The 24,082-nt window shown below is 31.3% G+C and overlaps 1 protein-coding gene across 1 annotated transcript in view; it reads right to left on the bottom strand.

The window, feature by feature from the left end:
* The window catches only part of AGTPBP1 (ATP/GTP binding carboxypeptidase 1), a 204,774-nt gene that overhangs the window by 27,055 nt on the left and 153,637 nt on the right, over positions 1–24,082 (bottom strand). Inside the window, exons 15-23 of the mRNA XM_036924836.2 lie at positions 23,693–23,776; positions 22,489–22,575; positions 22,256–22,404; positions 8,769–8,856; positions 7,695–7,839; positions 4,974–5,127; positions 3,749–3,929; positions 2,350–2,479; positions 1,228–1,359 (exon numbers count right to left, since the gene is read on the bottom strand). Of these exons, the coding sequence (XP_036780731.2) occupies positions 1,228–1,359; positions 2,350–2,479; positions 3,749–3,929; positions 4,974–5,127; positions 7,695–7,839; positions 8,769–8,856; positions 22,256–22,404; positions 22,489–22,575; positions 23,693–23,776 (1,150 nt within the window). The remainder of the gene's footprint in view (positions 1–1,227; positions 1,360–2,349; positions 2,480–3,748; positions 3,930–4,973; positions 5,128–7,694; positions 7,840–8,768; positions 8,857–22,255; positions 22,405–22,488; positions 22,576–23,692; positions 23,777–24,082) is intronic.

Below are 24,082 nucleotides of genomic sequence, written 5' to 3'. Positions count from 1 at the left end.
TATTTCTAATGCACATAAAGAGTTCTTATATTTAAAACAGTAATAATTGTATGACCATTACAAAAGTAATCAGGGAGTATGAGAAAAGACTTAAGATAGAGGGAGCTATCATAACTGGCCAAACATATGAGATGATACTCAGCCTCATTTATAATTACACAAATTAAAACCATCAGATTTTTTTTTCACCTGGCAAATATGACAGTATGATGTAATAAAGGCGTGGAGAAATAGCACCATCATTCATTGAACTGGGGACTGTCAATTTGTACGATCTTTATGAAGGACGACTTGGCAATACTAATCAAATGACCACTAACAGGACTACTGAATAAATTTTGGTACATTTGTACAGTAAAAAGAAAAATGCACAATTGAAAACTTGTGTTACTGGTAAATGGACTGAGAAAAATCTAGATATGAGGACCTGGAAAGATGGCCAACAGACATTACATGAAAAAAGAAGTTGCTATGGAGCATTAAAATAAATAAAAACAAACAAAAATATCATATACGTACATACATTTATGAATGAATGTGCTTAGCAGCAAGTCCCACAATACATATGGTAAAATGATTACTTAGTGATTAACTGAGAAGATGATTTTCACTCATTACTATTGTATATTTCTGGAGTGTTTCCATTTTTTATATGACTCTAATCATTTTATTTATTTGGGAAAGGGAAGAAGAAAGAGGATACCCAAGAGAAAATGTGCTTTGAAGTTCTGATAGGTCAGTAGTTTGTTACTCAAACAGTTTTGGAAAATTACCTGGGGCGCTTCTTTAGCTATACAGGAGGAGGAAAGACAGTGTGATGGAAGAGAAAGCACACAGCACCTGAAGCCTTAAAACCTCATTTCAGTCCTAGGCTACTTCAAAACACACCCACACATGTGGCTATGTGATATGTAACAAACGGCTTTATAACAGCAGCAGAAGAAAGATGTATTCTGTAATAAATGGTGCTGAGATGACTGGTTGTACAAGGCAAAACTAAAAGTAGATTCCCACTTCTCATACAAAAATAAATTCCAAGTAAATTAAAAAATCTAAATGTGAAAAGCAAAAATTTTAGAAGAAATATTTAAAATGGAAAATCCGAAACAAAAATGGCAAAAAGGTAATATTTACTGGCTCTGAATAGTTCCATGTACATTATATTATTTTCTGTTGTTTTATACATGTTTGAAAATCAAAAACTCTTGACCTATCTGTAATAATTACCCTGTATCCCGCATCTTCCAACACATCACATGAAGTTGCATTATCATTGGTATGCCATACAGTCTCTTTGATGCTACAGCCATACATAAACACATTCTTCTTTCGGGAATGGCCGTGATAATCACAGTAAACCTTGAAAATATAATATATTTTAAAAATTAAAACCTTTCTAACTCATATATTGCCAAGTAAAGCTAGTTAATAGCAAGTCAATAAACAGGTCTGTGTTCCCTGGTCTTTTTAGTCTGAGTCACCATTTAACAAGCAAAACAAATAAAAATAATAATGTCTAGTTTTCGAAAAGAACTACAATTAATTCTAGACTGGCTAAATCATTTGCAGTTCCTGCATCAAGTCACAGTTCCACTCTTTCTTTTGTACTTATTATTCACCATTTTAAAAATAATTCAATCATAAGTCAAATCTACAGCTACTGTCATGACTGCCCCATGGGTTGTTAAAACATTTACCTAATATAAAAGAACATGAAAATGTTCTCATGAAAAACACTAAAATAAGGGTATGGCTTCAGTTTAATTTTTAAGAGCATCATTTTAAAAATGAAGGACAGACTTGCATGTCAATGATGCCCCTCTGTGAAGTTTTGCTATCTTCCCCAAAGGAAGATTAACTCATTTAAACACTAACACAATGAGAACATTCTAAAAAGCTGCTGAAAACAGCAGCAGCATATACACACAGTTCAGCAGATCTCCCCCATGCTGATGCTTACCTTTTCCATGTGTGTACTTGAGACTTAACTGCTTCAGAGCTGACTAAAGAGCTCAGAAATAAGCTTCTACTAGTTTGGGAATTTGGAAGATAACAGTGAAGCTAAATACCTAAAACTTATAACCAGGAGTTACCAATATTCATAAACAAAAAAGAAAAGGACTCATGATAATTTAAAAAATTAAACCTGATGAAATGGGGATGTAGATACATTGTATTAATTTGATACCATAATTTATACACAAGTGATTAAATACAGAAAAAGATATTTTAAAGAAACTCCCTTTGAAATTAACACACAGCTTTTATAACAAGAAAATAATGTACAAAATACTGTCATTAATCAACAAAATAATTTCTTAGACTATACAAACAAATACTGCCACTTACCAGGGGTAAACGTTTCACTGCAGCCAGGTATTGTAGCAGCCCCTTAGCATGGTAAATTGTGGGATGTAAATCTGGATTTGGACTTTGCCACTGTCTATTCAAATCTTCTCCACTTAAAGAACAGCGGTGACTACACATATGTAAACACAATGATAGACAAACATTGGTACCAAAAAATTCTTATATTTATGTGATTTAATTTTAATATCCCATTCCAGTGGATAGTTCAAATGGGTATATAGATTGTGGGCTCTACAGAATTCATATTATATCATTAAATAAACATTTATTAAGCATTGGCTATATACCAGGTCTTGTATTACATAAATTTAACTGTAGTGAGTTTTCAGATTTATAGGTCAAAATTTTCAAGCTATAGAAAAAATTTATTCTCAATTCTGGGGTTTTGTCCCATACTCTAAATTTATAAATGGATATATTTTCTCCTGACTGTACTTTGATTGTATTAGTATACAAAAGTTCTATCTGGGACCTCCTTCTAAGAAAGATAAGTATATGAAAAGTATACATCCTTGTAAAAATTCAAATACATTGTCATCAAATCATAGGTATTAAGTATTGAAGTGACTGAGCAAATGTTTAAGCAAACAATCAGAAGATGACAGAAATATAAGCAGAATTCTAACTAATCAGTATGCTGCTGAATTAAGACTAGACATGAAATGTCATTTTACTTCATAACATACTACCTAACCCCGTAACATACTACCTAAAAAGAAATTATTCTATTTAACTCAAAAATTTCCTAAAATATGATAAATATTCATGCTACCTTTACTGAATAAAATATATCACCAAATGTGGACATGCTCATAACAACTAGACTAAAATTCCATCTTTCAAAAACACTATAGACACCTTGTCTAATTGCCACAATAAATGAACTGTACTAACTATAAGCCACTTCCACTAAAAAAGAAGTTCTCATCCAGTATTTCCAGTCTAAAAAAGTCAGAAACTACACTTCCTCCTTTCAAAAAGAGGTTAGCAGATAGAGCAAGTATTTCTTATCAGTGGAAAGAGATCTCAGAAGACTAAATCTTAAAACAACCTCAAATCACGCCACTGACAAATAAAAAATATAAAAGATGTGTTAAAAAATCTCTCATATCTTAACATTGTAATTTTTCCTAAATAATTCAAGACATGCATCTTATGAAACAGTCTCATGAATACACAATTAATCAAAATGCTATACCACTACTAATATACAAAATATATTTTCATTAAAAAAATCTATCTTAGATGAACTCCCCACCTCTTTGTTCTAGAATAATCAGATTCTTTTCCAAATTCACCTAGATGCTATTATTTCAATAAGTTTATACAGGACAGCCACAATAATCTATAATATTTCTATAACTATTGCTTAACTTACTTTCCATTGATGACACCATCTGGATTTAGCATAGGGACAATTTTAAAAATATAAGATTCTCGTAAGCTCTGAGCAGTAGGGTTATTACTCATGAGATACTCCAATGTTCCTTTCATTACCCAACTTGCATTAGTTTCTCCAGGATGTACCCGAGCAGACAAGAAAATGTAAGGGCGATTTCCTAAAGTACACATAAAATCTCATATTAAAAAGAATAGCTATTGAAAGTTTGTATGATGTTTGACTTTGGGGCTTGAAAATATTTCTACTCAGCTGTGAATTCTGATATAAATTCATAGACCTCACTGTGTGTACCTACTATTACATACAAGCACTGCACTAGGCCCTATAGAGGAAACCAGATACACAAAACCATGTAAACCATGCCCTAAAAGAGTTAAAAATATGAGAACAACACAACAGTTTTTGAGTCACTTACTTAACATAATTAATCTAATATCTAAAAATAGTTTTTAAATATAATCTTGGTTTTAGAAAGAACAAGTCATTGGGGAAGTTTTAAATATAAATCTATTTTTCATAAAGTTATGGGGAAAAGAAGGAAAATAAAATCTTATCCCTGTTTTATAGTCATTATAAGCACAGGAAAAAAAAAGATTTATGTACTCAGAGATTCACGAAGGAAAATATTTTTCATTATACACTTAGATTTGCAAGTCTACAAAACCACCATGCAGTTCGCCTACTCATATTTTCATGCACAGCAAGCTCTTTCCTAAAATACTTCACCTTCTTATCAAAATTAGAAGTTTTTTTGTTTTTTGTACTACAGCTGTATATTTGAGGCAACTTTAAAAATACAAATGGCAGAGAGAAACTATTTACAGCTAGCATCAAAACACTTGATAGGTTTTTAAGTGGTTTTATTCATAAATAAAATTAAGTTTTTAAATTAATGATATTATTACATGAACTCTTAAAATAATTTGTTGTATAATACTTTGGGTATGACTTCTAAGGTTAAAAACTACAGAATTTTACTATCAAAAGAGACCTTGGAAATTTCTCAGGCAGTGCCCTCATTTTCAAGATGAGCAAACTGAGACCCAGAAGTAGACCCTGGGATATGCAGTAACAGGACCAAAACTTGAACCCAAGACTTCTGATGCCCATTTCCAGTATTACTGCCCTTACAAAATATATATGAAGCAAAAATAATAAGAAGAAGAAGAATTGGTATTTTGAGTGAAGAAGACAGACTTACTGAATTGACAGATATGTTCATAATAATTAGACTCTGGCATTGCTGTTATAGTCACCAAGGGACAGGTGTTTCCAGACAGGGTTTCACATAACACATCCTTTCGAAAATAGATTTGCTGAGGATTGTGTGCTGATTCCAATTTTTGAAGATGCATCTTGATAAAAATTTAAAAGCAAAGTATACAATCATTCAAAAACTCCCTATGATAAATAGAAATAAATGCATCCAGATCTCCACATAATCTAAAAAGTGAATCAGATTAATAATCCCTTCTCTGAAACCCTTAGGGAGCCAGATGTAGTTCAAGCATCAGTATTTGGGGAAGTTGAGAAGGGGAGAGAGACAGTGCATATACCATTAATTGTGCTATAACACCAGTGGGGTCAAGAGCCTGCAATAAACACATTATTATTTTTAGCACCAAAACATGTAAGAGTTACTCTAAGTGTAATCAATATTCTAAATAAGCTCACATTAACTCAGGCCAGGCTTTCCTGCCAAATGAGTTATGAAAAAGCGTTTGGTTTTCAAAGCCTTGTGAATTTTGAAATTGTCGGTGACTGTATACCTGAAATATCAATCTAAAATATGCAGAATGAAAATTGTAGCACACTTTTAACAATTTTTCCTGATTTCAAGATTAATACAGGTTCATTGTAAAATGTTTGGAAGACACAGAATGTACAAAGAAAAAACATAAAACACCCATAACTGCATTACATAGGTTACAGTAGTAACTTAGTATGAGGATTACCCTTAAAGAGTGAATTATTTTAAAGTAAATAAATTAGTAAATAAATACCAATGCATATAAACAAAACTGTAATAACATGTAAGGCTTTTTGTAACCTGCTTTCATCACTTAATAAATTATACATACACACACATATATTGGTAATTATGACTTCTATACCATATCATTAAATATGTTAAGTATGCGTCTTCTGAAAATACAACTTTTTACGGTTTTAGTATATGGTTATACCAAAAATAAACTGTCAACCCCTATTTTAAGATACTTAATTGGTTTCCAAAAGTTTGGATATGCTCATTCACATAATCACTATTTACTGTTTAGTCACTATTTCTGTGCCAGAAATTGCCAGATACCAAGGATAGAGCAATGAATAAATGGACCCCACCATGGGAAAACAGAATGCTATGAGAGCTTGTAATCAGGAGAGGGAGCCTAGCCAAGTCTGGGTGGTGAGGAAAGGTCTTCTAGAAAAAATTACATTAAAACTGAGATCCAAAGGATGAGGTTAGAGAAGAGTGCTGCTGCACTCAGGAGGGAAGGAACATAGGAAGACCACTAAATAAGAAAGAAAAAGGGTGTTTTAAAGAACTGAAAATGATTCACTAGAGCTAGACCAGAAAGGGTGAGAAACAGAGGATTTAACACAGAATGAAAGGCCCCATAGATAAGTCTTTCCCAGAGCATACTATGCTGATCACTGGTAACTGAAATAACTAAGTGATATATGGATAACCTTAAAAAAAAAAAAGGTATGTATTTTACTGGGAATTAATTCCGTGGCTATATTAACTTAGTATGAGGATTACCCTTAAAGAGTGAATTATTTTAAAGTTTATTTAAAGATAACTATTAAGTAAAGAATAGATCAAACAGTATGCGGATACGGCAAAAATTATGTAAAATAGTAGAGAAATGACTGAATGAAGCCTGGTGGGAATTCCAGACCCCATACAAATGGCAAGAGATATCACTAAGGAGCTTGAAGTGGATTTAGATTTGCCCTCAAAGAACCCTCCGGCTACAGTGTGTTAAAAGACTGATGAAGAGGAAAGGGGCTGAGAGTAAATTCTAGGACAGCAGTTAGAAAGAGGTTGGCAGAAGTCCAAATGAGAAACCATGGTAATGCCTGGAAAAAGACATGGGACCAGAACAAAGTAGGGGAATTCAAATTATATTAAAAAGGTAACTTCAGTAAAGAATAATAAATTATAACACATATATTCTGATGTTATGCTATCTAGCACAGATAATGCTTTCATTATGGGTTATAACCTTTACTAAAATAACATGAGCCTCATTCTGTGTTCTCAATCTTGATAACACTTCTGCTCTATGGACTATGTTTTTTTTCATTTTTCCTGGAAAGCTTTAACTTGGTGGCTTGTTTCTAATCATAACGCTCCAATTTCTTTCTGTGTAATTTGATCATACCTTCATTATCTTTGATTATTAGCACTTTCTGTTCTGAGAATTAATCTACCACAGTAATTACTTAAATTAATTTGTCTGGTTTTTTTTTTTTACAATGCAAATATCCAAACAATCTCAAAAGAACCCACAACTCTTTATACTCCATATAAAGCCCCTAAGAGAGAAATGAAATCCCTACAGAGAAACTTGAACATTTTTCTGCCGTTACAAATATTTCTCATTAAACAAGTAGAAATCTCACCTAGTTATTAAAATTTGTAAATCATGGAATCTTAGTGAATTACAGATTCCTACAGAAAGATAGAAAAATAATATCAAATTTCTCTAGTATTTCTATTAAATAAAAATAAAAACTAAATTCCCATTTTACTCCCATTACTGTTTTCAACAAATACTGCATTATTTTCTAAAATCTTAAGCACTGGATCCTTTTTCTTATTTTATTAAAATAATTAAAGCAATTTTTCTTCAATTGTTTGACACATATGCATATAACACAATAATCGTAATAAAAAAACTTAATGAGTCCTCACCTGTAAAGTTGAATACGTATATGGATAGTGATAAGCAAAGTAGCAAACATCATCCTTATGTGGAAAATTGACAGTAAATGTAATGGTATAGTAGGATTTTCCCTTTTGCCCACCTGCAGAAACTGAACTTCTTGAGAAGTGATTTCTACAACAGAAAAACATTAAAACACTGTTTATTTCATCCACAGAAAAGTTCTGATTTTCCTTGCTACTTTTATTAAACAGAACTTCAAGAAAAAGAAAAACCATGGTTTGTAAAAAGTTTTACTTAAATACTCTATAAAAAACTTGGTACTTACTAATGCGGCAGTTAATTGCCATCAGCCCATATTACTTTTCACACTTCTGGATTTACTAATTAAATGGAACTAATACTCTCCACACCAATAAAAATTTTAGAACCCCACCCTTTCTCAGCCATTCACATTGTTAAATCGAAGTATTCCAGAAACATATTCCATATACAAACAGATTAAAAATGGGAAGCAAAGTACATGATTGTCCTACATTCTTAGATGTGAAGTTGAAGAATAATCCAATTATTCCTTTGAGGCAACAAATGATTTCTAACATTTGTTTCTAACTTGGTAAGTAAATAATCTATTTGAAGTCAAAGTTGAATTGCATAAGTGGATACAATGTAACTGGAATACATCTCCAAATAAAGTATCTTGGAAATTAAAATGGGGTAAACATTTGTATGCAGAAAAGGTAAGAAATATATTTAAATCATTAGAACAAAAAGCCACTGCAAATTATTTCCTAGAGTTTCTAATTTCAGTTTTATTCAATGAAGTTTCCTAAGTTTTAAAGCTAAAACAGTTGAAAACACATAGCAATCTAAATGGTGGAGACAAGATATGGATTTAAGTCTGTCTGTCTACAAACACATTTCCACTAAATATACCCCTAAGTAGATTTCAAATTTTTAAGGACTATTAGAAGTAATACTGAAGTATATGACCACAATTCAAATAATACAAAATAACTCAATTTTTTATTTTAAATTGAGACAGAATTAAGTTGATATTCCCTTCTATAAGCTGATATTCTATTATTCGTTAGAATACTTACTTATAGTAACAAATGTCAGTCCCCACACGAACCCACCATGGTCTGGCATTTAATGCTTCCTGAACTGAATACATGAGTGGCTGCATACCTTTGACAGAGAGAGAAAAATAAGAACATTTTTTTCAGAATTTTTTAGTTAAAAATTAATTTTGCCATTGTAGAAAGCACCAACTGCTTGGCAGAGCTAAAAGAAAATATATTTGCTTTTTGAAATGTTTAAAAAAAAAATCCAAGATACTTCTTTAAACTCTCCTAAGTCAGTGATAGACATTTATTTCCAGCTTAATTACAATTGCAAAGAATGAGAAGTCTTTAAACTTTTTCTATTATCTTCTCTATATTAGATCAAATAAAAATAACAAGAAGTATATATTCCTTGCAACAAGCAAAAGAGTCAAGAAATATATAAAGAAATAATACATGATCACTCCTGTAAGTTCCCATGGATTCTACACTGAGGTTTAGGGGGGAAAATGCCATTAATGGCATGGTTGTTTTCTTCCCCAACTTTCTCCAAATAAATATGTTTATAGCAGGGAGGAGAAGAGACTGTTCACAAAAATAGGATTATATTATTGGTATATTTTCTTGGGTAGTTTTAGAAATATACTTTCCACATGAACTTTAAAACTGCCTTATACAATTTCATAAAATAATGCACTTGGTTTCTAACTGGAATTAATGAAATTTATATATTAATTTTAGAAAGACTGACAATTTTGATCGAGATCTGGTTTGACTTTCCTTAAATTCTAACTTAAAGACATAATCATGTTCTTCAGTTTCTTGCTACAGAACCATTTTGTTAAATTTATCTGAGTATTTATACTAGTGTTCGGCAGTCTTTTGCGTTTTCTAGTTATGTAAGTCATATCATGTGGAACAACTTTTTCCTCTTTTAGTGTTTGTATCAGTCATTTCATTTTCTACTGTTCTTGTATTCAGAGAAAGGAAACCACCTCAAAAACAATTCTGAAATAGTGGCAAGAACAAACAGTTCTGTTTGTTCATAATTTTAATCAAAAAATGTTGCCATTTGACACACTATTCTTTTTGCAAATCAACTTTATCATGTTTAAATAATAAAAAGCGCTAACACTGAATAATTTCTATGTGCCAGACACTGCTCTAAGTATTCCTACATGTGTTAAGTCATTAAATCCTCACAACAGCCCTCTAAGGTAGACACTATGATTATTCCCCTAACTGGAACAGCTTCTTCCATAATTCTTACAACACTTAAGTGTTTTATTTTATCAAGTTCCTTTTCAGCATTTACTAATAGAGTAACATGGATTTTCTCCTTTAATCTGTTGATGCAATAAACTATGTTTACAGGTTTCCTACTATGAACTATCTTTGTATCCCAAGAAAATGCTATGCTTCTACTAGTATATTATTTTTATTAGCTAAAATTTTAGAATTTTAGGATTTTTGCTTCTAAAAATTGGCCTTTAAAAAAAAAATCACCTTTACCAAGTATCAGTATAAGACTACACTAGCTTCAGAAAAATATATTAAAAAGTTGTCCATGATTTATTGGAATAAATAAAAGTACAATCTACTTTTTAAAAGGTAAATGTAATTCAGTGGAATGCTATCTCAATAATGATTACTAATAAATACACTTTTTATTTCCTTTTCAAAAGTTACAGTCTTCAGAATCTCTACTTCTATCAATTTTAGCATTTACATGTTTTATTTTTATCTCATTATTTTCAGCATTTTTTAAATTTCTCTTATTTCCTTTTGGCTTACTTTCTTGTTTTTCTAGTATCGAAAGTTGAGTACTTAATTATTTTCTGTCTTTATTTTAAATCACACAAGTTAATAAAGGCTTTCAGTTTCCTCCCACTACCAGTTTAGCTATGTACCATAAGTCTATAAAGGATTCTGTTTACAGTACTTTCTAGATCAGAGTTGTACGACTGAACCTTGTGCCAGAATGGAAATGTTCGGTATCTTCATTGACCAGTGTGGCAGCTGCCAGCCACACAAAGCCAGTAAGCACAGCAAATGAGCTTAGTACCACTGAAGAACTGAATTTTAAATTTTTAACTAGCCACACATGACAAGTCATTACCATTGTGGAAAGCACAGTTCTAGATAATCTGTAGCATCAGTTTGAAATTTTCTCTTCAGGAAGAATATTACATATTTCCAAGCATCCAAGTACCCATTTTTTTGTTGATTTCTACTAATATTTTGAATCACTGACAATGAAATATGCAAAATCTCTGTTGTTCTTCTTAATCACCAGTAAGTTTTCTCTGTAACTAAATATACATAAAGTTTTAAATGTTTCATGAACATACAGGAGACACCTTTTTGTGTTTCTTCTATAAAGCAGACTATGAGCAGTGAAAAACAACAGTACTTATATTATGATGCCATAAATATAGTTCATTGCCAGCCATGATGCATGGCCCTAAACACAAACTATGGCCAGGGTCTAGTTCAAATGGATTCTTTCATGCACATCATCAAATACTCCAACTCATGTAACATTTTGTGTGGTATTTGTAACAAGATATCTTTGCACAGTTTTTCTGTTGTTTTATCCTTCTATAAGAGAAGATACATTGGCATTCTTCCCCCATACCACTAGTATTTCTCAGTTTTATAATCATATGATAATATATCTTGTATCATTTCTCAGAGTCATTTCATTTTTTTAAGGCAAATTCCAGGATCCCACTAAGTTCCAATTCTAATTTGGATGAACTGCTTTCTAGGAATGTTGCCCAGCTTTCATTCTGTTAATTCTTTTGATTGGAATCTCAGATTAGTTCCACCATTTCTTCCATCTCACATTTTAAATTTCACTCTTAGCTGGCTGGAGCACATTCTCAAGTATGTCCTCAAAATGGGATCCTAGTGAATCTCCAAATCAAGCTTGCTGACTCTATTACTCAAATTCTCTTATGTCACTGATTATGTTTTTTCTTTTTCATACATCAAACTCTGAAAGGGGTATTTTAAATTCTCACAAATAACTGTCTTTCAGTCAAGTTGTACTTCTTGGAGCTTTTGGTCTACTTATGTGGGTGCCATGTAGTTGTCCTTATTGTGCTGCATAACGGCTTGCATTCTGCATAGCAAAAGTGACCATCAACAAAATGAAAAGGCAACCTACCAAATGTGAGAAAATATTTGCAAATCATATATCTGATGAGGGGTTAACATCCAAAAAAAAATACATATATATATGTATGTGTGTGTGTGTGTGTGTGTGTGTATAAATAATACACACACACATAAACACACACTCTCTTCCTTATTCACTCCTAGGATTCAATGAGCCACGTCCATCTGAAACAGCAACCTCCTCGGCATACAACACCCATAATAATGGTTAACTATAGTAAGGCAGAACAAGGCTCAGGTTGACATCAAAGGGCACATTAGATTTATCTTAAGTGTCCTAATTTTGTAAAACACAATGTAATCTTTTTTTGCTTTTTAAATGATAGTTAATTCTAGCCACATTAGTTTAATCTAATACTCAAAGGAGCTATATTTGAAAATTTGGACTACAATAAAAAACATTAGGAAAAAAGAGGCTGCCCCAGCAAGAATCAATCAAATGAGGTAACTCAGACTAAATATCAGACTAAATCAGACCACAATCTACTCAACCTGATACAGAAAGGCTGTACTTGAGCAATTGGTTTAGTCATTAGCCAAAGAACTGTCAGTCTTATCATTTAGATTAGATAATCAAAACAGTAAATTACCACAGTGAAACCACCATCTGATGGCACTGGCCTCTAATAATATCCAAATAAAGGCCAAAGTTGTATTGAGCACACTGCTCAAAAAGGGCAGAATAAAGACAGACAAGGTTTATCAAAGTATGAAGAGTCACAGATTCACAAAATTTGCCAGTTGAAGCTAACACCCTATTTAACAGAAGAAGGGGACAAGAAAAGTTTAAAACAGGCTCAAATAACCTGAATGTTCCTATCACAAGCTGCATATGCTATCTGTACTCTGACTTATGGAGGAAAAATACATGCTTCTAATATGACTAGTATTACAGCAGAGATTTATACTACATTAGGAAGATCAGATCATTGGTCTGAAGGATAATGGCAGCCACTTAAATCCTAATCTCTCCACATATCCTCACCAACAATCAATAAAAAAATTAAACAAGTAGCATAAATAAAACCACACATGCTCCAGGCCTTCAGCAATACTAGAACACAGATATAAAAACTGTAAAATACCTAGAAGTAGAAAAAAAGAGACAAAGATATACTAGGCAAATGGAAACAATAAAGCAGGGGGGGGGGGTTGAAATCCTGTGATTAAAATAGATTTCAGGCCAAAACATATTAAATGAGACAAAAAAGGAACTTATAAAGTCACAGTTCACACTGAAATAAAACAATACCCAATATCTATGCACCAGATGAGACCAAAATCCTATATAAAGTAGAAACTATTGGAGATCAGAGATAGAAACACACTGATAGCAGACTCTAACACACAATCTCAGCACAAGACAAGACAGATCAACTGAACAAATATTAATATGTACAGAAATCTAAGTAACAAAGTCAATAAGGCAAATTTTACATATAAATGTTGAATACTATATCTTAACAATAGAGAATATACCTTTTTCTAAGAGCATGTGAAATATTCACAAAAAAATGGATCATATATTATTACATCAAAAGGAAACATAAGGTCCATGAAGAAGTGTTACAAACAGAACTCTCTGGTCACCATGGAATAAAATTGGAGATTAAAAACAAAATGAATAAACAAAATGAGAAGACAACCATGTGGCCGGGTAGGGAGATAGGCTGCCTCAGGTGTCAAACCCTGAAAGGGGTGAGGAGGGCATCTGCCCAAAAAGGCAGTAGGGGGATTGTTACATACACCAGAATTGATCAAATAAGTAAACATATTAAGGATAATGGAAGCCCAAATTCTCCATGTTGGAGAAGGAAGTTGTAAATATGGAAAGAAAACTACACTAAATCCTGTGGAACTAAAGATATCAGTGTGACCTCAGGGAGATACTAAGTGTGTGTATACAAGTGTGTGTATATATTTATAACCTACACACAAACATACACGTATATACTTAGAAATGACTACAAATGTACATTTCTATATAAATATTTGTACATACAAACATATAGTTCCTAGCTCTGTCCATTGAGAGGACCAATAACAATATGCATACTATGCACACAAATCTTGGTTTTTAAAAAGCCTTCTGCACTACAACAAACCAGGACTCTTTCAAGAAATGACCAATTCCGGGCTCGGGCAAGTGAAGGCCAGATGAGCCTTGAGCATCTTGTGCCAAAAAGCAAAGGTGACCATAAAGAATAATAGGAACAAGTCAAAATGACACACAAGCCAGCATGAAAGGGATCCCACTGGTGAAATCTTGGGCAGTTTGAGCATCAAAATAAATAATGACAGCAACAGATTATAACCCAGTGAATAAAATCAGGAAGCTAATTCTAGACTGATAATCTCCATTTGTTTATAAATTCCATTTGTAAAGTTGGGGAGGGACAGGAAATATATTAATCAGCCACACACATAAACGAAATAAACTAAAGCACACCCTAAAAGGAAAAAATAACAAGGAACACTTGACTAACCCACCTTCAAGAGTCAAAGACGACTGACTTCCTTAGCCACCTGGGCAAGGTGGGAATACTACAGACTAGACTCCAAAATTCTAGTTTGTTGCCTGGTTCCACACATGCTCAGTTTATGTAAGAAGGTGGTTAAGACTCCTCACACATCTGGGAGACATGGCCAGCGGCGGGACACAGAAAAGGGCCAGAGTACAAGAGCACCAGAGAGCGAGCTTGCGATGAAAGCCCGTTACTAAAATGCAAGACTGCCATCTAGCGGTGATTTGAGCAAATGCCTTTTAAGTAATGGGGGGAGTGACAAGAGTGATGGATTACAACAGATATACCACTATTATATAGTGACATAAATTCACAAAAAAAAGTCTCAAATAAGGCCATTATTTTGTGACAAAAGAAGTATTTAAGAGAACCATCTAAAAAAAATCCCCAGAGAGGAACGAAAGCAAAGTGTAATTCTGCCCCTTCTTGAGGACATTACCAAAGAACAAGGCCTCTTTTGGGCCTATCTGCTAGAGTCCAACACTTAAAATACTCCCCGAACCAACATGTTCCAAACAAAAAAGAGAAAAAAAATAAAGACAATGAACTACTTTCCTAATTAATATAATTTCCCGATTTCAATCATATGGCAACTAAATAAACACAGCTGGAGATATTTCCACTGCAGATATTTTTAGTTATCAGTACCATCCCCGAAGTGAATTCAAAATGAATCTGATGACAATAACATTAACAAACAGCTAGTTATAATTTCTTACAATGCTTAATTCTAGTTTACTACAGTATTGGTCCCTTCCTTCTACTAACTCTATTGATGTTCAGACAAACTAAGATTTGCCTTTATGTTGTATTAACTTTACAACTCTAGTGAGTTTCATAAAAAAAAGAAAAAATACACTTATGTAGATATAAGCTTCTTCTGCAGTTATAACCAACTTCCTAGTTAAATACTTACAAATATATGGAAATAAAAAGAAAACTCACAACAGAGAAGCTCTTGTCAGAATCTGGGAAGAATCTCTACTAAACTTAAGGTATATGGAGTAAGACAGAAAAATCCAATGCAGAATATGCCTCATTATCTACTTTTTCATATACATATTTTGGATTCCCACAGCTAAAAGAAGTGTTGCATTATACTTTAAAGTGCCTTAAAGAATAACACATAAAGAAAACAATAAAGAAGCACAAAAATAGCATTAAAAAACACATATATTGGTTATAAAGATGTTTCAATAGGTTAATATTATGTATTAAAAAATAAGAGCCAAACAAAATATAACTGTTTATATAAGAAACAATAGGCAAATATATATTAAGCAAATTCAAACCAAAATAACATAAAAAAGAATTCTGAGCAAAAGATACTGAATGAAATAAACATGACTATTTTATACTGTTAAAAGTTATACATAAAAGGAATACGGAGAAGTTATAAACTTCTATGTGCCAAATAACACTGCATTAAAACAGAAAATTTTTTTAAATGAGACCTTGACAGAATCACAGTACAACTGAAAGACCATTATATATTTTTTTAAGTTTTAGGAAGATAGAAAAGGTAAAAAATAAACAAGGATACAGAAAACTGAACAAACGGACTTATAACACTAAACTAACAATGTATATTAAATTACGTTGCCAACAAGGGATATATATTATTTTCCAAGTTCCCATGAAAACAAATATGACAGATATTAAGCCATAAAAAAAATTTCAAATCATGAATTTCACATGTCTGTGAAAAAAATTGATTAAAATTTGAAAGTAGTGAGAAAAATTTTAACCAAAATAATTTAACTAAGTAAAAATATAACAAACATTCTTCTAAATAATTATTGGATCAAAAATAATAATGCCAAAACTACATCAATTAGAGGTGATCTAGAAAATACCAAAGAGGTCTTAGTATTAAAATCTGGAGGGGCAAGGATACAGAATTAAGTTGTAATCAAGAGCAAATTTGAAACCTAAATGCTTAATCATTAAACAAAAATAAATTTAAGTAAACGAACTAGAAATTAGAGAAAAGAAAAAAACAACCTGCAGGGAGGAAAAGGGAAAAATTAATAAACTTTAAAAAACTTTTAAAGGAATATAACCAAGAATGAGGGTTTTTAAATAGTAACAAATGTTTTAAGCCCACACCAAAGAGAAAAACAAGACAGGGGACACACAAGTACAAATATTGGAGATATATAGAAATCTCTGCTAGTGAATTTTGAAAATCTAAATGTTATTTATATAAGAAAATATAAATTATCAAGATTGCCTCAGTAAGAAATAAAGAACTAGACTATACTGAATCACAGAAGACTGAAAAAAATTATCTAGATATTCCCTCTTCCCCACAAAAAGGGACGCAGAATCCATTTTAGAGGTGCCTTCTTTCCAAATTCATGAAAACATATAAATGCTATTTAAACTGCTCCAGTACACAGAGGCAATGAAAGCTGTATTATTTAAGTGTTCAAAGTTAGCATCATCCTGCTTCCAAAACTAGACCAAAGATGGTCCTCCAGAGAGGAAACTGACTTGTCTAACTTATGACCAATGACATAAAATTTTTAAAATACTAACAAATCAAAAATAGTTAGAAGATTAATTCACATGGCAAAGAGAACTTGTTTCTGAAACCCCAGGATTGTTTAATATTTGGCACATTATTAATATGATACAGGTATATAAAATATAATATTAACAGGTCATAGTATTATATGGTCACATTACTGTGATAAATGAAAGAAATAAAATAATTCTGATTTTTAAAACTTAGTAAAAATGGAAATTCTTCACTATGAGAAAAAAATAAGTATCTCAAAACAAGAGCTAACATAAAACAAAGATGTCCAATGTCTCCTTTTTATTTTAAACATTCTCAAAATTCCATCCAAAAGCAATGAAATAATGAAAGGAACGTAACTACAGATAAGGAAAAATTCTAGGGACTTACCAAGAAAATCTAAAGTATCAACCGAGAAACTATGAGAACTAATAAGAAAGTTCAGTGAGGTTGATTTTCAAGTAAACATATAAAAATCAATAGCTTTCTTAATTATAAATAACAGGTTTTTCAATAGGTAGGAGTACTCTTTCACAACAGAAGCAAAAAAAACAAAACACTTAAGAAGGAAGGTAAACAGAAATGTACAGAACTTACCAAAAGAAAGCTTACAAAACATCCTTAGGTGAAGACATAAAAATCTTGAATAAACAAAACCATACACCATGTTCCTAAGCAGCAAAATATAACAAATTCAATTTTATGTCAAATTATTCTACATGTTTAATGCAATGAAAAATATGTTAGCACATGATAAAATTCTGAATACTATTCAGAATAAATTATTCAGGAAAAATAAATAGGTAGAAAATGGTTTTAAACTGCTTTTGAAAAAGACTACAGGACATTAAACTAGACTATGAAGTCAATTAAACACAGCACTACTAGAGTAATAAGGATGTTACATTTAACTAAAAGGTCAGAAGAATTAAAATCAAGTAGGTCTATAGAAACAAACAGCCCTCAAAGAAAAGCAAGTGTATAGTTAGGACTGTAGCTTCTTAGAGAGAACTGTGGTGTCTCAAACCAAAGGGAATGAATACTATAACCAAGAAGTCAGAATAATTCGGCCCAAATTCAGACAGTCAGGAACCATGAGCAACAATAGAGACACCTTACCAATAAGTTTCTGACTTACTAACCTGACAATTTTCTACAACAGCTATATCAGAACAGCAATGTACAGTGTTTCCTCAGTGATGTTTCCTACCCTTCTTTTACTAGTAGGTCAAGAACAGAGTTACAAATGAGTCAGTTACAAATGTAAATGCTTGACAAATGACTCGATAAATTCATCAAAAGCATTTTAAATCTCCACAGCAAGAGAATGAATTCAGCTGTAGCTGCTTAACTACTAATAATAAGATTAAGTTAGATCCCCAATTCACAGAATATACCAAAATAAGTCCTGGATAAAGTTAAATATAAACACTGAAAGCATAGTATCAAAGGCACTTCAAAAAGGCTGACTTAACTTACCATCCTACCAGAACTGTAAGTACCCATTTCCCCTCGTCTCCAGCAACATATGCTCATGTTCATTTTCTTTGAGAAATTCTACTTTGTAGAATTTATGGCAAAGCAATAATCAGAAACATACACAAAAATAAATAAAGATAACTACAGCAGCACAGCTTATAATTTTGAAATGTTGAAAAAGACTTAAATTTCCTATTGTTAGCATTTAAATAATTACTGTACATTATTGAATAGAATATTATACAGACATTAGTAGTGATGCTGCTGAAAATATTTATTGGCATGGGGAGATTCTTTTTACAATATATTGGGTAGCAAAAAAACCAGCTTACAAATGAGTTTTCATACTATAATCCAAAATCCATAAAAGGATAAATGTAATTCTGAAATTATGTGACTGTGCTAAGTTTAAGGATAGGTAACAAAATACCAAACAGTGGGGATCCTCTCTTCTTGCTGGAAATTCTTCTCTAAATTGTTTTTAATTTACCAAATTTCTCGTATTAAAGATCCACTGTTTCATAATCAGAAAAAAAAAGACATTTATAGCTGGCAGGGAGATCAATTCCACTTCTTTGATTTTGTAACTAAATAATTATACACACAAATATGTAGTACAGTAATGTTTATTTCAGCATTATTTAGAAAATAATTAGAAACTTTAAATGCCCAAATAAGAAAGGTTTGGATAAATAAGTTATAGTACTTCCATAATATGTCCATTAAACTCTGTTTCAGAGGGATATTTAATGACCAGAAAAAAATGTTGACAATATAATGTCTGGTTATAATATGGACTATGAAACTGCATGGGTTATAAGCCTTATTTTTAAAATAAATACAAACATCTATGTGTATGCAGAAATCATATTGCATTATAAAAAAGGCTGGAAGGAAACAACAAAAGTTAAAGTGATTATCTCTGAAGGATGCATTGTTGATGGTTTTCATTTTATTCTTAATACCAATTCTGTTTTCCAAATTCTCTAAAGTTAGTTTGCAAAGTGTGGTATACATACAGAAATACCCAAAGGGCAAGGGGTAGGGAAGAAGGGAAATTTAAAAGTAAAGCAGTCATCTGTCTCATTACTTTGATTTAGTTTTAGTTACAGAATTTTATTCATTTTTTAAATGACACTAAAGGAAGATATTATTTATTTATCACATGAAGGCATTGGATTTTTAAAAATAGAGCACTGCTCTAAAACATATGCTTTTCATTTAAAAAATCAAAGTATTCAGGGAAGTTTAAAGTAGTAAGAGTATACTACTTTATAAAAGTGAATAGTTAATAAAAATGCCATCAACCTGTAGCACTACAATTTGAAAATTGTATTGACTATCATTTTGTGAATAAATATGTCATTATATTTTATTCTTAAGGAGCACCCAAAATTCAATTACATTTCATTAACTGTCCTTCATTCCTTCAAAATACTATGTTAGCATTACACTTACATGTTAAATAAGAAAATCATAAGGTTCTTTACTTGTTTTGAAATTATTTTGAATGAGTTTCAATTTAGATAATTTTTAAAGTTATATAAAGGTTTAAGGTCAAAATGTTTCTTAGAAATATGACATTTAATGATTAGCAGTTACACTGAAAATTAGAAAAATAAAGAATGTGAAATTCATATCACTATTCATTAAAATCAATATAGCCACTCATTCCTTAGTCAAAATATATATATTTAAAATAACAGGTCATTTAAAATTAGACTGCTCAAATCACTTTAAAAACTTTAAAAACTGCTTATAACTAAATCTGTATTATGCTACTTCATCTTCCTATAATTATTACATTAAATTAGTGAATCTGACTAAAGCTTTTATCTATATATGTAAAGTAATTATCTAGAGTATACAATTTCCTATTTTCCACATAAATAATGACAACTGGGAAACAACCTCTTCAACCCTTGAAAGCTTCAATTGTCAGAAATGCCCCCTTAAAGAGCATCATCATATTCATGCTTTCAACAACTTACAACATTATATAAAGCAGATAATATGGCATCTCATGCTATAGTTGTTAAAAGCTTTTCAATGTTTACAATAACTGAGACTTTGGGGATTTTATAACTTGTCATACATAATATATTTGTTTCTCCTCAACGTCCAACATAAGTGGAATTTTTTTAGACCTCCCAAAATTCTTTTCCCTCACACAAAAATTACTATTATCAGAATGAATACTTTAGAACTGATGTTCATTCAATTTTAAATTACTAAGTTTATGCCATTATACTATCTTTCACTGATAATATTTGACTATAAAAAACATGATGCCTGACCAATGACCCTTAGTTTTATATTTACTGAATATATAGCCTTATAATGAGGCTAGGAACTTTTTTGCTGGTACACCACCAGAGTTTTTAAAAATTGTCACAAGAAAAACAGTAGAGAAAACCAATGAAACAAAAAGCTGTTTTTTAAAAAGATCAGTGAAACTAACAAACCTCTACCAAGACTGACAAAAATAAAAAGACAGAAATAACTATTACCAGGAATGATACAGAGGCTATCACTGCAGACCCCGCAGACATCAAAAGGGTAGTAAGGGAGTACTAAAAACAACTCTATACACACATGTGACAATTTAGAAGAAATGGATCGATTTCTAAAAAACCACAAACTATTACAACCAGTCTACATGAAATAAATAAAACTACTAAAGAAACTGAATTTCTAATCTAAAAGACTACCAAAAAAGTAATATCCAGGACCAGGTGGTTTTACTGGAGAATTCTACCAAATGTTTAAGAATTAACAGATCTCTACAAGTTCAGAAATAAGAGGAAGGAAAACTTCTCTACTCATTTTGTAAGAACAGTATTACCATGATACCAAAACCTGATAGAATACAAAAAAAAAAGGAAAACTGTAACTCAATATCTCTCCTGAACATAAATACAAAAATTCTTAATAAAATATTAGCAATTATACATAATGACCAAATAGGATTTATTTCACAGATAAAAAAGGCTGGTTCAATATTCAAAAACCAATCAATGTAATAACTATATTAACAGGCTAAAAAAGAAAAACTGTATGATCAGATCAATATTGATGTAGAAAAAGCATACAACAAAATTTAATATCCATTCATGATAAAAAATCTCAGCAAATGAGTAATAAAAGAGAACTTCCTCAACTAGATTAAAAAATTGACAGAAAACTACAGCTAACATCATTCTGAATGGAGAACTACAAAGTGGTGCAAGGCTTTGCCATGAAGAAAGTATTTTGTATCTTAATTGTGGTGACAGTTACAGGAATCCACAAATCTAATGAAATGGCACAGGTCCATGTACCCACACTGTACCATGGTCAACTCCTGGCTTTGGTGCTACACCACAGTTATTTAAGATGTAATCACTGGAGGAAACGTGGTGAAGAGAACATGGGACATTTCTGCAACTTCTATAACATTTTAACTTTCTATGAATCTACTGAAAATAAAAAGTTTAAGAAGACTGCTTTATGAAATTCTCTTCTGGATGAGCTAAAGTTAAAAACTTGATTCAAGCAGCATATATAATAAATCTTTAATTTTATTCAACTTGAATGAAATCAACCATGATCTGTTATATTTTAAAGGGTTTGTCTATACAAAAGATAACTCTTTTCACCAACAAATCAAAGCTTAGTTTATTTCAAATTTTGCATAATTAAACTGAATTTTGAGAACTAGAGAAAACAAAAGGACACTGAAACTTTAATGTTAATTCTTAAAACAAAAGAACTTCTGTCCCACATTTACAACGCCTGCATGCCCTCTAAATGGGGAAAGAAAAATGTCTTACCATAATTAAACTGACTGTTGGACTTTTCACAGTTAATGATGTTAAACCTGTAAGCAACTCCTGGTCGCATTCCACTGACCTCAAAGTAAAACCACTGATGATAATGATTGCTATTTATATCTGAGTTCAGAATAAGATCATATTCATTTCTGAAAATAGAAAATAAAGAAATCTGATGAAAATTAGGAAAATACCTGTGCATATACAAATTAAGACAATTTTTAATGACTTACTTTCTAATTTGAATTACTTTGCGCAAATTCCCAGATTCAAATTTGGAGTTAAACTTCAAAATATCTCCTTCTTCTGGAATGGTGTAACTAAAAATTTTTAAGTAAGCATAATAAATAACACTGGATTTAAACAGGTAAATAAAAATTAAATAAATTCAAACAGGAACAAATTCTTGCTCTTCTGTAGCTTACATTCTAAGTAAGGGAAACTAAGACTCCAAAATGCCTCATGATTATGTCCAAGTCATTTCACTAAGAAAGAACACTGGTGTGCCACACTCAGGGTTCCTGAGTTTCTGTTTTTACAACTGCCTGGTCTATCTGACACAGAATTATAAACATTGAAATAACCTAAAAGATTATGAATAAGGTAGATTTGCTTTTCATTTTTAAGAATATAATTTCAAATTCAGTCATTAGTTTTGATAGAGCTTTGACCTGTATCTCTATAATAAAAATATTTTAAAAGTGTTTTATTTCCTCCAAATAAGACTAGTAAGATGTGAAATGTCCCTAAAATTTAGAATGTTTAGAGAAGGGGGAAACCCACTGAGGGCTAGTTTAATTTATCATTTGAGGCAAATGACTAAATAACAGTCTCATTCATTTGTTATAATTTTCATTTATTTACTTATATTTAAACCCTAAATGTGATATCAGTGATAATCATAAATTGTAAATGACAATAATACATCAAGAATCACAGTGAACACACAAAGAACAAATGGCTCCCAAGGCAAGTAATTTAAAGGATGGAAGCAGATTATAAGCAGTTAAAGACAAGAGTGAGTAGTAGGGACTACAGAGAATTAGCAGGCATACATTCCTTCTACAGAGGATAGTAATTTGTTATCTTAAATTGAAGGCTTGATATGATGGGACAAAATTGCAACATTTTGTGTGAAATCTCCACTCTCTTAAATGGAGGTATTTGGGCTTTTTTAAAAACAGCATCAATTTGTAACCTTTACCTTATTAAATTTATTAAATTCACCTAAGAACAAAAGCTTGTGATATATTCAGTGTAAGTAAATAAACATGATTTACTATTATATCCCTGCTTTTTATCTTTTAGACAAAAATATACTATGGGTAAATTAGGTTCAAGTTAACTATATTTATCTTCTAAAAAAAAACACTGAAATTTTACAGTTAAAATTCACCTAGCAAAAGTAAAAAAAAACAAAAAAAAAAACAGACTTACTTTGGGTTATCTAAGTCATATACCACTCGATCTATGATATCATTCTGATGTATAAGCCTCTCAATATCTTGGGCAATTTTTGTCCTGAAATCAAGAAAAAGAAGTTTAAGCAAACTCATTATTATATGCCAGGGCATAACTTTCTCCAAAATGAGTTTTGGATTCAAAAAAAGCATAAAATGATAAAATTTCTTAAAGTTAAAATGATCATCTCTCTATATATTTTGTATACCAAAAAAATGATCAATACCTGAGACAAAAATCAATATTTTTTAAGTCTGAGTTCTAGAAAATAACCATGTAGAATAAAGCTTACAAGTCTAATAGTTTAAAGAAAGTTTAAATGGTTACTCCTTTTAACACAGAAATGGTGCAGATCGACTCACTAGT

The sequence above is a fragment of the Manis pentadactyla genome, chromosome 3 (assembly GCF_030020395.1).
Source record: "Manis pentadactyla isolate mManPen7 chromosome 3, mManPen7.hap1, whole genome shotgun sequence".
Classification (NCBI taxonomy): domain Eukaryota; kingdom Metazoa; phylum Chordata; class Mammalia; order Pholidota; family Manidae; genus Manis; species Manis pentadactyla.
This window is presented reverse-complemented; position numbering and strand designations above follow the sequence as displayed.